This window comes from Paramisgurnus dabryanus, chromosome 14, assembly GCF_030506205.2.
Source record: "Paramisgurnus dabryanus chromosome 14, PD_genome_1.1, whole genome shotgun sequence".
Lineage (NCBI taxonomy): Eukaryota > Metazoa > Chordata > Actinopteri > Cypriniformes > Cobitidae > Paramisgurnus > Paramisgurnus dabryanus.
The window spans coordinates 28,427,530-28,444,579 of NC_133350.1; the positions used below are offsets into that span (position 1 = coordinate 28,427,530).

The window sequence follows — 17,050 nt, forward strand, 5'->3', positions numbered from 1 at the left end:
ATTTGCACAAATTGGGCCAGTGCTTCACCCTCAGTCACCTGAATATTTTTTTTATCAATATATATTTTTTTTACATCTCGGAAGCAAACATTTACTTGGGTAAAACACGATGAAAGAAACAATGCAATATTTTGCACAATTTGCTGTCAGTTTACAGGTAAAGCAGAAAAGTTGGAAGCCTTTTTTCATTGGAACATGTCTGTTGTATATTTATACAATTATATTTGACTTTTGAATTAAATTAATTTTATAAATATAATATATGTAATTATTATAAATATTTTTTAAATATGTGACACTGAAATTTTTTATTGGGGCCAGTGAAAATTTTGGCAGGGCAAGTGAAAACCTGAACCACTGGCCCGACTGGGCCAGTATAAAAAAATATTTGCGTTGAGCCCTGGTGCAAACGCATCGTGACAGCAAACCAAATCAATCGGTTTATTATTAACTCTTACCCCGCCATTGACGAGTTATCTTGTCAATTAAGAATAAACATTTGCATGAAAAAAAAAACTGTTCCTGATGAGGTTTTATGTTAATTTGTCATACCTCTAGATAGCTACTTACCCAATTTATAAAAAAACTGAAGCAAATTTTTTTTGCTAATTTTAAACTCTGTGTATGTTTTGATAATCATTCTGACTCTGATCTCTAACAAAATTCCTTCACAAAAATGCAATTATTTCAGCTTTTTGCAAAAAAAAAAAAAAAAAAAACAAGAGAAATATCCATATTTAAGAGTTTATAAGCGAATAAAAATAGATAAGATGAAAGTTTTTTTCCTGTTTTGTTTGTTTGAAAGCAGATGGTCTTTTCTTTAATTTGATATATTTGTATGTTTAGATATTTTGAGAAGAAAATTTTCCTGAAAGGCATTTTTGTGAAACTTTTGTGAAAATCTAAAAATGTAAGCTGACGGGCAACTTTTCCAAAAAAAAAAAAAAGGCTGGCGAGGATGAGTTAATATTTTTTACTATTACTATGTTTTCATTAAGACTAAAATAGTTAAATATTATTATTTTCGTTAAGACCATTTGTTTACTGTTATTATTATTTCGTTAAAACTAGATGGGCAGATACACTTGTGAAACTACATTTTTGGCCCTTAAATTTATAACAAAATTAATGTGGAAGGAATCAAAAGTCAATAATGTAATCAGACAATGTTGCAGACCAGAATCAAACCTGAATCACCCACATGTGCACCGTCGCTTAACAGCAACTCACGCTTTAACCGCTGTGCCACTGCACTGTTTCCCCTCATTCTGTTATATTGCCTCATAACTGTATTGAGCACAGCTATGTTTCAAAATGCTATTCAAGTTTCTTACACCCGTCCCTTAGCAACAGATCCGAAACAAATCAAAGAAAAGTTTCTGTTTCTCCTGTCGTCCTTGCTCTGCTAAGTACCCTGCATGTGGGAATGGCCGCAGAGCTGTATAAAGGAAATTTGTTCTGTATTCATACCATTAATATCCGTGACAGAGGCGTCCGCATGGCTCTCAGTAGACCGGCGTAAGCACACAGTACAACGCTCTCACTGTACATGTGGTGTTAGTGAATACTTCAAGCGTTGCAGATTAAGCTTTCATAAGTCACCATAAATACCGGCTTCCAGAAACAACAGCTACACCTGTTTAAGAATTCTGCGCTTTGGGAATGTTGTTGGCCTGGTAATAAAGTATTAAATAATGTTCATGATGCCTGATTTAATTAGATATGTGAGGTTTGGGTCGCTCGCTTCTGGAGCGGATAGAGGAAATATGGTTTAATTCAGAACCGGTGTTAGCTTTCGTATGAGACTGCCAGCATTGTACTGTACATCATACATTACTTTCCAGTAATAGTCTGATGTGATTGTATCTGTTGGTGTATTTTGTTTTGGATGACTGGATGAGCCGCTGGTTCGCTAGAGCTCTGCCCTTTTCAATGTGATTAACTCGGCCCTGTTTAATGTAATTATCACAAGCATATGACAGAAACTAGTGATCAAAGCTAATCTGTTTATACCTAAAATCAAAATTTGGTTTTGTTGACTGCATTTGTAAATGATTTACATATAGATTTGAACTTTGCATCTTTTCCTTCTTTGATATTGGGACTTCAACCTCCATATTAATATTAAACACTTGATAAGATTGATGTGATGCTTTTATAGATCAATCAAGACTACATCACTGACTGACACAAACACAGTCAAAGCAAAGTGTTTTTTAATCCTGATCTTCAATGGTAAATTTTATAAAAACATGATCATCCGACTCTAGTTTTCTTAATGTGCTCATAAACAAAAACAAAAAAAATGTATTGATCTTATTTACTGTTAAAGCTGCATTTAGAGTCCAGAGCCCAAAAATAAATGTGGATACTAACAGTAATAATCTGATTATTGAAATCTTTGTTTCACATCGTACAAATTTATCCAACATCCCCACCACCACGTCAAATAGGTACTGTACATTTCTTTATTAGAAAAACCTCAGCACTAGACTTCACAATAAAAGTAAAAAGTTTTCACAATGAGCTGTCCAAGAGAACCATTTGAGATCTCAAATAGGTCTCATTTGTGCTGTTTCTTTCCTTTGGGCATTTTTAATCATCTCCCATCAATACACCATCACACAGATCATGAAGACCTTGCAGAAACACCTTGCAGCTCACCGCACTTTTGTTTTCATTTAATGAGTGAGATTCAATCCGCAAATGTTTGTCGTATCCTGAGAGTCTCAGTTTGGTTTTTGAGAGAGCCATCAGTCTAATGAGGGGCGTCCTGTGAAACCACTTGATGTGTGAGAGCGGTGTGAAGAGCAAACACCAACTGTCGGCTAACAGGAACATTATGACAATGAGATTTTAGAATACAGTGGCCCCAAAAAAGTATATGGACCATTAATGACACATTTTAAAAAGTTCGAACATCATTACATCATATAATAAAATGTCAAACCGAGCGGCAAGCGTTTTACAGATAGCACACGCTGTTCAAACAAAAGGTTTCACAAAAACAAGTTTGTTCGGGTTAACATGGTAAAACAATAGAAGCGGTGCTGAAATCGAAGGCAAGACATTAGTGACACAAAAAACTTGAAATCAATGATAAAAAAAAAAGTTTGTTCAAAAAATTATTCTCAATATATGAAAACATTTAACTTATACGGCACATATGCAATAATCACATAACTTATATATGCAATAAGGTGCACATACCAGGCACTGCTCTAAAAGGCGCTTTTGCATACCAACAATGCTGGAATTTTTATATATATAGTTACCTAATTTACTGCAACATACTTTAAGGGATTTTTCTGTGGATCATTGGTAAGATAATTAATTTGTGTTGTTAACAAAATGCAACAGTCACTGGGCCGATTGGCCAATATAAATAAGATTTCAATACTTTACTCGCGGGTTGTTTGATACGTTTTGTAGGCGCGCACCTCTGAAGCGCGAGCGCGATGCGCATCTCAAGGCTTCAGACAGCTTGATAGTGCAAGCAAATGTTAAAGACAGAGCGCAAATGCCAACTGAGTTTGTTTTCTTGCACTTGAGTGGATATTTTAAAACAAAATGCTCTCAAAATGCCCTGATTATAGTAGTAAAAGTATTTTACACATTAAATGTATATAAGCAGTTGAGAAATAAAATGCGTGTGTAATATATTGGATCTGTGCATTTAAAGTGACAGTACACCCAGCTTTTTTAGAGTATAAACCTGATGCTGTTTTAATGTTAATCAAACCACAAACAAAGAAACTCATAATGTCCTTGTCTTTACTTAAAAACTTTAATAAGGATTAATGCAATATACACAGTTAAGACTATGCAGTATTATCTGATTACTTTATTCTGTTCTCTACCTGAAAACTACAGACCAACCTAAAATATAAACAGCACTTTTTATTTTATTTGTATGTTTGTTCTATTGTATTTATTTGTGCTATTGTTCATAATTTGATAATTTTTTATTACTGACCATTTACTTGACTTTAACAATATTTGAAATGTATTTGAGTTAGGCTAGGAGTTATTTATAAAGGTTACATGGGTGAAAAACAATAAATAGCATATTTTATTTTATTTACATCATTGCTACCATGTTTAAACCAAATAAATATGGCAAAGAGGGTAGTCATATATAAGATATAAGATGTGCATAATCACAATTATTATATAAGTCTCTGGTGGAGTCATATTAAAGGTCTTCCTGATCGCATCTTATGCATCGCATCCTTTTTAACCAGTACCTGTAGCTCATGTGGACCCAGAGGCGTCATGCACCAATTTTTTTTAAGGGGGTGCACAGCTCACAGAAATTTCAAACAATACTATTCAATCGAAATAATGACATATTGGCATCATATTTACATCTGAAATGGCATTTTTTGTTTGTTTACGTTTTGTTTAATGACTTGTTTAATTGTGTCATTAATGCATTTTGAACAACAACTGCATTATCATATGAAATTAATGTCATTTTAAATCCATAAAGTATATAAACAACGAAAATGACATAAGCTATAGCCACGCGATTGATTTTAATGTTCAATAACGATTTAAAAAAATATGTTTAGATAAAATTATTTCTAAGTTATTTCAACAAAGAGCTCTTGAGCGCGCTCAAATGCTGAGGACGTCTGCAACTACGCTGACTTCAGCGCCTGCCGCCAGAATAAAGTAATGTAACACGATCAAAACACAATCAAAACGGCGAAAATCTCCGTAAAGTGACAAGGAGTCAGCACTGAATTAATAATATTTTGCATATTAAAAGACAAGTAACAGATTAATGGACGCTTCTTTGATTTTGAGGTTGCATGCAAAATTCATTTGGCTCAAAAAACACAGGGGGCACGTGCCCCTCAGTTTGAATGGGCATGACGCCTCTGTGTGGACCCCACCGACATTAAAACCTCCCAAATCGAAAATGCAAAGCATAACAGCACTTTACCTTTAATAAATATTATCATGGATGTCATATTTAGCTCTTTTGCTTCAGTGACAAACTGTGGTATGGACAAGCGCTTTTATTAGCGTTTCTTGTAATTGTCCGGCTACAATCTTAAAGAAGTGGGTGTGTGGTGCACTTCATGATGTTGATAGTTTGAGTGTCTAGTTTATTATGATGCTTGTTATTGATCATATTACTTGACTACATGTTTGATAGTCAATAAAAAGTACATACAGTACCAGTTAGTTGTATTATTGTCTATTTATGAGGAAAATAAAATTTAGATTGTACTATTCTATACGTGACACTGACCACAAAACCAATCATAAGGGTCATTTTTATTTTTGAGATTTATACATTATCTGAAAGCTAATATATAAGCTCTGCATTGATGTATGGTTTGTTAGGATAGGACAATATTTGTGTGAGATACTATGTGAAAGTCTGGAATCTGAGTGCGCAAAAAATGCAATGCATGAATTTTACAAAATATTTTCATGGAACATGATCTTTAATATATACCCAAATTATTTTTGGTTATTATTTTGACCCATATTGTTGGCTATTGCTACCCATGACTGGTTAATATTTTTTGTGTGTTTTTCATGTTTCTTGTAAAGCTGCTTTGAAACAATGAAACATTGACTAAAACCACAAAAAAATGTTTTTTGCTTGGTTTAAAATGATTAAACCAAGCAAACCGTGTATATGTATAAAATTTGACAGCTTAAACTTCACACAGTGATACACAACTGTGTTGTTTTTATGTAACTGTTGGACTGATGCTGATATTGAATGATTTCATATTAGTATCCATTTTTAATAAAAATTGTAATCATAGATAGAAATACTAATAATGTTATCAGCTGGTTTCTTAAACACATCTTAAAAAAATCACGTTTTTAAAGTACCAAAGCTTCACCAGTCTGTGTCATTATTTAGTCTCTACAGGTTATTTGTTATTTTTTCCTTTTTTAAAGTAATTTGCAGTCATAATTTATTCACATGGCACATTATGTAAATGAACAGCACAGTGCGACTCAATGAAATATGAATCAGGTGCAGTCTCAATCTTAAACAACTACAAATTACCAAACGGCCAATCGGCACATTACGGCTCCAGCTTTGGCCGTGCGTTATAATTTTAGCTCCATTATTCATTTATATGGGTAAACATGCTGATATTCTCATCTGTTATCACATACAAGGGCTCGTTAATAAAGAAACTCCCACGTGAGAGATGTGTTTTTCTCCATTAAAGCTTGTGTCTGTTTATAAATCCTCATCTTCAAACATGACCAGTGGGAATTCACAGCTGTGGACTGAACTGCACTCTGTTTTGCGTGCTACGCCACATTCACAAAAGAATAAAAGCTGTGTTTGTATGTTGGCAAATAGAATGTAAACAAATATATCATCTTGTTTACATGCTGAGATATAGAGAGGTGATGTCCTATGGCCAGAGCAGAGAAACGCCGGCAAGGTAATTCAACCCCCTGGACTGTGCTAACAGAAGCTTTTCATTCTTGTAAGACCTTCGGATTCTGTTTATAGATTTCTGTCTCTCGGCTAGGACGGTGAACTCCTGCTGTGTTCACAGAAACTGCAAGACAATGCAGATTTTCTGATGTAGATCCTTACGTATTACGGTCTGTGGATGGGGATCGTTTTTGACAAGAGTTTTACATTTTTCACAGAACGACGTCTGCTTGCTGGTACTAAAGTTTTGTCCCGTATGCTGGGATGCTGCCTGTGTCAGAAAGTCCCCCCATATTTTTGATCCTTATATACACTGTCAGAAAAAATGGTCAAAAATTGGTCCCATGCTATTGGCGCTTTTCCATTGCATAGTACCCCATGGTTTAGTTTGGTTTGGGTCGGGTCAGATTACTTTTGGGAGCTTTTCCACTGGGTGCAGTACGTAGTACCCAATACTTTTTTAGCACCACCTCGATCTGGGTTTCAAGCGAATACCAAAACGTGACGCGAAAACACTGTAGATCACTGATCGGTCCGAGAGAATCGTCACTACCAGCGTCATCGCTATAATGTAAAAGATTAGCTTTACCTTCGTGCTAGCTTGCGCTGTCTCAAGTAAACCTGTTGTAATCTTTGCTTTGCTGAAAGTTCCCAAACTCCCTTTTAGCGATGAAAAATATCTACAGGTTAAGAATCAGGAACACAATAACAGTTTTTTTCCAGACTTGCAGCTTGTGGCGGAACATTCGCGACACGCACGTCCCCATATATATTTAAATGCATCTTAAATGAGGCTTGGCGGACCGCGTCGACTGACGCCAAGTCTGTTTGTACAAAGACTGTCATGTGAGACAACGCGATAAACGCAATGGGCAGTTTTAATTTTGTGGTGGTCTGAGAAATAAATAAATGTATGGGAATGTACAACAACGCTCTCAGATGATGTCACAGCAGTAGCTGCAGCGCAAATATAACGACACGCCTATAATCCCTCCCACTGCGAAGTGTTATTATAATCGATAGAAAAGCTAACCAAGCCAAAGTGAGGTGAGCTGATCTCGACCAGACCCAAACCAAACCGTGGGGTATTTTGCAATGGAAAAGCGCCATAAAGAGTTCATACAGTATTAGTGTCTCAAAGGTACATATTTGTTCCAAATGTATACTAGGGGTGTAACGGTACGCAAACATCACGGTTCGGTGCATACCTCGGTTTTGAGGCCACGGTTCGGTTAATTTTCGGTACATTAAGGGGAAAAAATGCAAAAATTAAACTGCAGGTTGTTTATTACTATAAACTTTTTTTAACAATTTGTTTAAATTTTTTTAAACACTTTTTATTAAAATATAATAAATAAAATATATATAAAATAAAAAAGAATAATAAATAAAATACTGCTGCAAAGTTCTCCACTAAAAAAACATACTTTTTTACATTATTTTATAACAGTAGGTAAATCTTTTCTTAACCTTCTCTTAAACTTTTTCTACTAAAACCTTGCACTAAACTAACAAATTAAATTCCTGAATACATTTACAGTATGACCTATTAGCCTACATTTTTGCTACCAAAATTTTTTTCTGTTTTGATTTATTTTGGATTTTTTTTTAAGTCACAGTATTGAATTGGTTATACCATCTCTGTATAAAATAATATTACTGCTTTATGTGTAACTGAATAGCAAGCAACATGATGATATAGTTATTATACACTCATATTGAGATGAGTGAGTTGCATACATAGCCATCTTTTATCTTTTGCACGTTTCTCCTAATCTTTGCTTGTGTCGCCAATGTAAGCTGTGAATTAAACTCCTCTGCAGCTGAGTAAAAGATACGTAAGCCCGGGTCACAGCTCTTCTCTGTCCTGACCAGATTAACCGATCGCATTGTGACAATGATATGATTGAGGTGAGGTGCAGATGAAAAATATGATCACGCATTCCTTATTCTCGCTGTCACAGCAAGCGCGTCTCATGATTGTGTAGCAACGAAAGACGCGCAACCTCTCACGCACTTTTAAAAGAACAAAACAGCGTGTTGACATGCGTTTAACATGTGCTTTTTGGCGCGACACGTAAGCGGACACGAAACAATTAAATGAACACACAACTAAGTAAATAAAAATCTTTTTGCGGCCGAATTATATTACATGTTTGACCGAAGACTTCCGCCACTTAATATGTTCGTGTGGAAACATGTTCCGCACACAAAAGATTGCATTCGGCCATTCGGTGCACATGTGCACCGTGCCGAAAGCCCTGTACCGAAACGGGGTGGTACGAATACATGTGCCGTTACACCCCTAATGTATACCTATATATACCTAAATGGTACATATTAGGAACTTTTTAAAGGGGACAGCCATTTTTGACAGTGTATAGTTTCTCCTATATGTTTATGCAATTTTTCCCAACCCATTTTATCATCTGCCAGGAGTAAATCTCAGCCACGTTCCTTAGAACAGTAACAGCACGGGTCAATTTGCATTCAGTCATACAATCATTGATATCCGTATAGCACCAATCTGGTCCAGAACTAACCAAAGTTTAATATTAAAGGGTTCAAATCCTTTAAGTATTTACAATAATAAAAAGAAAGTTTCTTTGTGGTTCTTTGTAGTTCCTGAGCTTCTAAACCGATGTCTTATCAAGAAGCATTTATTTTTTATTTTTTGAAGCACCAGTACATAAATCATTCATATAGAGAATGAATTGTTTCTTGTGGAAATTTTCTCCAATGTTTTGGTTCTGTTGAAACCCTTTTATTTAAAAAAAAAAACGATCGACCATTCGTATGTGTCTGTCCAGTGAGCTTAATAGATTCAGACAGACACATTGAGAGTTTGATGGGTGACGTCGCCGCTACTATTCTGACTTCTGCCTCTATAGGCTGCTGTCTGTAAGCCGTGAGATCATTTATGTGCTTTATATTTTATTGATGCGCTTAAATTTAGTTCCTTGGGCCCACATAAACCGCCTTCTGCATGACTTCCTGTTAAACAGGCAGCGGAGAGACGTTTAGTTCAGTCAGTGAAACGGCGATACGGGGAAAGTGAATCCATCATTGGCACAATGAGCCTGGCCTCAGGGGGGATTCATAGAGATGTATAACTCATGTTCTGGCAGGTATGAATGTTCATAGATGAGGTTGTTTATCTTTGTCGTTGAGTTGAAAAGGGCCACTCCGGCATCTATTCGCTCGGCTAATTCTCCGCTTCTTCCGTGCGGTTTCTGCTCTTGGGTTGCTGGGGCTTCATCCGTCAGCTCTTCACGTCTGTGATGAAGCGGTCACTCTTGGTTTGACTGTAAACATCTGACTGCTTAAAGGATGTTCTGGGCTTGAAACAAGTTAAGCTTTAGCAATATTTGTGGAGCAATGGTACCACAGATCTATCTATTTATTTATTTTATAAAGCTGCAATCTGTAACTTTTGTCACTCTGCTGCCTCTGATAAAGCGATGATATGTGTTGAAATCAAATGACAAAAATGGACATTTCTATTTGAACATTTGCTTAGAAAGATTCTGACAAGACCCAGACGCACCAGCGGACGTTACTGTTTACTTACCCCGCTGACCACAGCCTGATCTGGGTACATCCTTGACAGAGATTCCCAGGCTCTGATGGAGGCCTATCAGTGTTTGATGGTCAAAAATTAGATCAAACCAGCAGTATTTGGTGCCATGAAACTACGGTTTTATTCATATGTAGTGCATTTTGTGTTGTTTTGGTGCGAGGTAAAAGTTAATGAAACTATATAAATATACTATTTTCATTTCATCTTAACGCGGTGATTTTGTTCTTGTTAGTACTACATAAAACAGAATAATTAAGTGTTTTACATTGTAACCAGTTTTTTTTGTTTAAATATTAGTGGTGATATCTCACAATGTGTTTAAATTTACACGTCACGCGAAAATAAATTATCAAGTGTCCCAATGCAAGTATTCTAACCTGCAGTTCCAATCTGTGTTTTTGCAACCTTTAATGGGGGAGAAAAAAATTAAAATAATAAAATATTTCACAGTAATCAACATTTGGCTGGAAATGCTGTCTGGTAAACTTGTTTTGAACTGAATCATGTGTTTTTTATGTTTGACTCCCACAGTCTCATTGTATTTCTCTCTTTCTTGCAGGTGTAACAACAGAACACAGTGCATTGTCATCACTGGACCAGATGTTTTTCCTGACCCCTGCCCAGGAACGTATAAGTACCTTGAAGTCCAGTATGAATGCGTTCCCTACAGTAAGTATAAACCATTTTTACTGCTGCTTTAGTTAAGACTCTTTGTTCCTTTAAATGCCTTTCTTACAATATGTAGTTTTTCCTTGATAATATTGCAGTGCCGATAGAAAGTATTGACCCTCTCTTTGCAAGTTTTGTGTTTTACAGTATTGATATACGGTGAATTACAGTACAGACCTAATTCGTCTTTTTGCCCCTGATCAACAGAAAAGATCCTTTAATAGATTTTTTTACTTGGCTCAACTTGTAAAGCATTGCTCTAACAACCGAAAGGTCATGGGTTCGATTTCAGGAACTCATGGTCTGATGAAAATATTTACACAGTTGTGTTCTGCTAGATCCATAAATGCAAATATAAATCATTTCTGTGCAGTCACAGGGTTTTAATTAGTTCTCATACGGATATCTTTTAACTTGAGTCGGTATTGAACTTGCACTGTGACTTAAAGTCTAAAGCACATGGCAGGTGATAGATACAAGAAGTCATTGAATTTCCATTGAGCGCAGTAAAATCAATATTTAAGAAGTGGAAAGGCAATAAAGCTGTAAATCAATGTCGAGCAGCTGTCCTCAGAAAGTAAGTGACCCTGCTGTTGGGTGGCACACCGGTCACAGCTCTATAAGAGCAAAACTGCAGTTACAGAAATATCACATGTGAGAAGTTTCTCTCGTCTGATGAGATTAAAATAAAGCTTATTTCTTTAAGGGGATGAATACTTAAAGGAATAGTAACCCAAAAATTTGCCAATATTTCACTCACCCTCAAGCCATCCTAGTATATGACTTTATATGACTTTCTTATTTCAGACAAAAACAAAGTTATATTAAATATTATCCTTTTCAGCGTCATAATGGCATTGGGTAGTGCCCCATTTTTTAAAGCTTGATTGTTTTTTGTAGAAAAATATTTAGATTTATGATTTATGATATATTGAGAAATTATGATTTAACAAAAACTTTCACACTAAAATTAATTTTAAATGTAAGCAAAAACGTAAGACCACACGTTTGCAATAATCATGTACAACGAAAAATATATAAAATATATAATACACACACACACACACACACACACACACACACACACACACACACATATATATATATATATATTATAGGGTTATTTTTACTTGTTTATGATTATTGCAAATGTGTGGTGAGTTGTTCTTACGTTTTTGCATAAATTTTAGTGTGGAAGTTTTTGTTAAATAATAATTTGTTAGTTAAAACATCCATACGCACATTTAACAAACAAATTTGTGCGTACGCATGGTTAGTGAATGAGACCCAATGTTACCAAAAACAAGCGCTTCACCTTTTACATTTTATTTAAATAAAAAACTATATATATATATATTTGATGGATGATGTTCTTTTGGGAGCTTAAAAAATTGGGCACTATCCAATGCCATTATAAGCTGAAAAGCTTAATATAAATAAATATAAATAAATTGCATAATTTTAAATAATTATTTAATATAACTATATGCTTGTCTGAAAGAAGAAAGTCTTATACACCTATATTTGCACTTTACTCTTGACATGAAATAATACTTTTCTGTTGATCAGTAACTATAAAACTGCAGACAGTAAAGGGTTAAAGGAATAGTCTAACCTTTTGCCATATTAAAGTATGTTATTACCTCAACCTAGACAAATTAATACATACTTATCTTTTGTCAATGCGTGCACTGTACAGCGCGTTGTGAATGTGTTAGCATTTAGCCTAGCCCCATTCTTTCCTATGGTACCAAAAAAAAGTTTTATTTTGTGGCACCATACTTACTGGTATAACTCCTCATGTAACAGTCTTTAAATAGGGAAAACACGGAAGTGTTTGGTGGCTTCCCTGTTTGGTACCATAGGAATGAATGGGGCTAGGCTAAATGCTCACACATTCACAACGCGCTGTACAGTGCACGCATTGAAAAAAGATAGATATGTATTAATTCGTCTAAGTTGAGGTAATAACATAGTTTAATATGGCAAAAGGGTAGACTATTCCTTTAATACTTTTTTAAAGTCACTGTTTTATTATTATTATAATTATTATTATTATTATTATTATTATTATTATTATTATTATTATTATTATTATTATTATTATTATTATGAGTGCTTGCAAGGCAGCACTACATTGAACATAATTTTTTTTGCTCCTCATTTCCTTCTACAATTTTCTGCAATTTAGCATGAAACACTTTTTATATAGACGTTAGTCATACGTCTTTTTGTATACTTTCCAAATAATTTAAGACCAAACCTTGAAAATCTTCCCATTCACAGTCTTATCAGGAATGCCATCAATGTAATATTTGCATACTAAATAGATCCTTCTTGCTTTAATTCACATGCTGAATTGTCTTTGATCTTTTCTTGCTTTGTTTGATCTTTTTAAACCATATAGGCGCCTTTTACATGCAAAAAATTGCATCAATGAGAAAGTGCCTTTGCTTTGATATCCAAACAACCAAAGACTAAACCTGCTTCAAACCCGAGCACTTTTCTTGTGCTGCCTTGCAATCGCTGGCATTTCCTTCAGGAAATGCGAATCTATCATTCACATTTCTGACTATGTACTGCTTCTTTCTATTGATACACACAGCTTTCAGTCTTGTAGGCATGTTTGTGATGATACAGAACATGTACATTGTTTTTAAGAGTTAAATAACAGCAGTCAAGTGTAAAACAGCATGCTGGAAAGCAGGAATGTTTCTCTTAAGTAACCAGTGACGTTAATTACTGTAATAGACATAAAGCAGAGGAACGTTCTCCATCGCTTAATCTTCGCAATCTTTTGGCCCTTTAAAAATTATTTGGGCTTGTAAAGATACGCCAACCCCATGCCAGCTGATAAGCAGCAAGAGTTTTCATGTTAGCGCTGGATCCTTATGTTGGCTCAAAAAGAAACCATCCTACGATATGACTGTCAAAAAAGACAAACGACTTCGCGTGGGTCTAACATGAACAAACTCCAAACAAACAGCCTTCTTTAATTCTCATATTTCCCATTACATTAAGAGTATGGATTGTTTTGCTCCATTAAACAATTAGATAGTTATATTATTCTCTGATTGAATTACCTCGTCTTCTCGGAGAACGTTTCCAGAGGCTTCACATAAAGACAATTGTTCCCAACCAAAAAATTATAACAACGGCCCTCTACAATTTGGGGTTTTAAATTAGTTTAATTTAAGTTCGTATGTATTGGCTATAGAAGTCAAAAATTTCAAAAGAAAACATCAAAGTTTTAAAAGCTATAGATTCACAAGGTTATGTGTTTTTCAGCTTTCCTCCTGCAATTTTAATCACCTCTCTCACCGAATGAGTTGTTGTTGTTTCATGTCTTAATGTCTTAATGCGTTAACATTACCTCCTCCAGGCATTTTCAGGCTGGTTCATATTTACTAATCATACTTTGATTCTCCAGGACTCCAGACCGTTTCGTGCGACCCTCAGGCTGGTGCTTTTTTAACTTGGCGACATTTGAAGCTTGAAGTTATTTTCTTATTTTGCTCTTGTTTGGTGGCGACAGTGGAATGTTCATGATGTTCTTTGGCCCACGGCGTCTCAGACAACAGGATTTACCCCAGCATTAACTGTACTGAATAGTCAGCCAGAGATTCAAGCACATTGCTATTGACTCAGTATAGATTTTCCTCATGTAACCGAAACAGCATCTTTCATTAGTTTTTTAAGCTACCTCATTAATAGAACTGCAGAGAGTAAAGGTTAAGAGTTAAATATTATATAAACGTCAATATTTACCGACATTATGTAAATATTAACGCTTAAAGCTACTCTGTTCTGTTGTGCTATACAGTCACTCTAAATTGAGTCTTATTGGAATGTGGGTGCAAACTAATGCAATTATGCAAACTTGCACCATTTTTAGATTACTCACTGTTTTACATCTGCTACATATGGGTGAATATCATGAAATCATGTCTGGGTTAATAATTCGCCACAGAATCAAAAAAAGATAATGTCTATTTTGGACCAATACTATACAGTATTTTTGTGCAAAGTATAAGTGCTGCATAATGTTATAAAATTCACAAAAAATAAAATAAAATATATATTCTTATAATCTCTTAAAGCAACACTATGTAGTTTCCATGTAAAAATGACTTACAGCTCCCCCATGTGGTTGAAAAGCGCAACAGTTCCTGGTATCAGACACTCTTCTGCAGGCAGGGGGAGGGGCGGAGCTGTGTTTCCTCTACCCTCCACCGCCACTTTCAGAGTGTGCTTGTAGCAGCTAGGAGGCTGCTCAGGTTGCAGCAACAGTACAATTTGTCCAGTTAAAAGTTGTTCTATCACTGAAATAATTTTAGAGACATTATTTAAAGGTAAAAAAAACTACATAGTGTTGCTTTAATAATCTGTATGTTATAAACAATATATGACCTGGATATCTTGACCCATATTCGCCCATATGCTAAACCAAAGATGTACAGAACAGTGACATACACCAAAAACACAGCGTTTAGTATTTTATGGACATTTACCTTTGAAAGAAACACTGTTAGTAGATCGATAATATGAGTAATACATCGTCGTGCTTGTCAAATCGTGATGCTTTTTAAACACATTTCACCTGAAGAATGTTTTTCTTAAGAGGTGACAGTCTGTCTTTATGTCTGTCTGTTAAGCTTTATGTTGCTGTTGGTACTGTGGAGTGATTTATAAGGACAGCGTATCGGGTCGGACTTTAATGATACACATTTCTAGACAACAGAGATATTATGTAGCCGAAAAGTGTTTGTGTCATTAGCCTTATATCCCAAACAATATAGCCATAATCGCAAACAGAAGCTCAAATCGAACAGCTTTAATAAATCTAATAGCAAATCTAACAGGCAATTTTACAGCAATCATAATATATATCATCTGCAGTAATGATAGGCAGATTGGTATTTAACAATACTGAAATAGGGATACAGGGTGACAGATGGATAACATGATTATTGTTCAAATGAAATGAAAATATGAGCAAATTAATTGGCCTGGAAGGAATATTGATCTTTCATTCATTTCGATATCATAGCAGGCCTGTGAAACAAATTAATCTCGATTAATCGCATACAAAATAAAAGTTTTTTTTGCATAATGTATGTGTGTGTAATTATGTATATATAAATACACAAACATTCATGTATGTATTTAAGAAACATTTACATGTGTGTGTATTTATACATACATAATAATTACACACGTTATGCACTTGTATATAATGCCAACACTTTTATTTTGTATGCGATTATTCGTGATTAATTGTTTGACAGCTCTTTTTTTAAGCAGTGTTGGGGAAAGTTACTTTTAAAAGTAATGCATTACAATATTAAGTTACTCCCCAAAAAAGTAACTAATTGCGTTACTTACTTACTTTTCATGGAAAGTATGCTTAAGTTACTTTTTAGTTACTTTTGCGTTACTTTTTCTTGGCTGAGGCTTGATCTCTTTCAGGCCTTGCAGGTGTTTTTTATGACAAAAAAAGTTTTGTATTCAAAAATTGCATTTTTCAAAAAAAAAAAAAATGTTGAGCTCTGGCCTGCCATCTCAGTTTCTGACTCAAACTGTTCCCACACAGGCGTGTACGCATGCTCGAACTGATTTTGCCTAGTGGTTGATGTCCTCGGGGCAACATATTTTGTTGACCCAAGGACAACATTTTTCTAAATAAAACCTAAACCCCCGACCCTAACCATAACCAAACGCTAAAATCAGAGGGACATGATAAGTCTAGAAACAGCTAATCCTGGTTGTAAGTTTAAATTTAAAACAAACTGTAAACTTATTTCTGAAATCTGATTGGTTGATTGAAATGTTGTCCCAGGGTCAACATAATGTTGTCCTGAGGACATCAACCACTTGGCAAAATCAGGAGAGCCGTGTACGCATAGAGTGCATAATGTGACTACGTTTAGTTTAATTTAGTACATTTTTTTTTTTTAAATCAAATTAATTAAACTAAAAAAGTAACTTGCATTGCTTTTTTAAAAAAGTAACTAAAATTTTAATGGGTACATTAAAGTAATGCGTTACTTCAGAAAAGTAATATTATTACGTAATGCACGATACTTGTAATGCGTTACCCCCAACACTGTTTTTAAGTAACACAAAATTTCACTTTTTCACTTCTTTACCGTACATTCACATGGGGTGAAAGTGTTAACGCTTCTCATTTACTTTTAATGGGTGACGTCATGCTTTGTCAAACTGAATTGTGGATCCGTCAATGTCGTGTCACTGCCGTTGCTAACGGCAGAAGTTGAACATTTCTCAAAATATCAATCACCAACGCATGCGTCAGCCAATCAGATCATATTATGCAAAAACCTATTGCGAGCCAGCCAATTACGTGTATG

General features: G+C 35.0%; 1 protein-coding gene across 16 annotated transcripts in view; it reads left to right on the forward strand.

Moving 5' to 3' along the window:
- Nucleotides 1-17,050, forward strand: part of adgrl2a (adhesion G protein-coupled receptor L2a) — a 141,827-nt gene that overhangs the window by 61,625 nt on the left and 63,152 nt on the right. For all 16 annotated transcript variants that reach the window (XR_010521056.2, XR_010521055.2, XR_010521058.2 and 13 more), the window contains exon 4: nucleotides 10,570-10,679. Coding sequence is in view for 12 of the 16 variants with exons in the window: in XM_065241898.2 (XP_065097970.1) it covers nucleotides 10,570-10,679 (110 nt within the window). In the remaining 4 variants the exon portion in view is untranslated. The remainder of the gene's footprint in view (nucleotides 1-10,569; nucleotides 10,680-17,050) is intronic.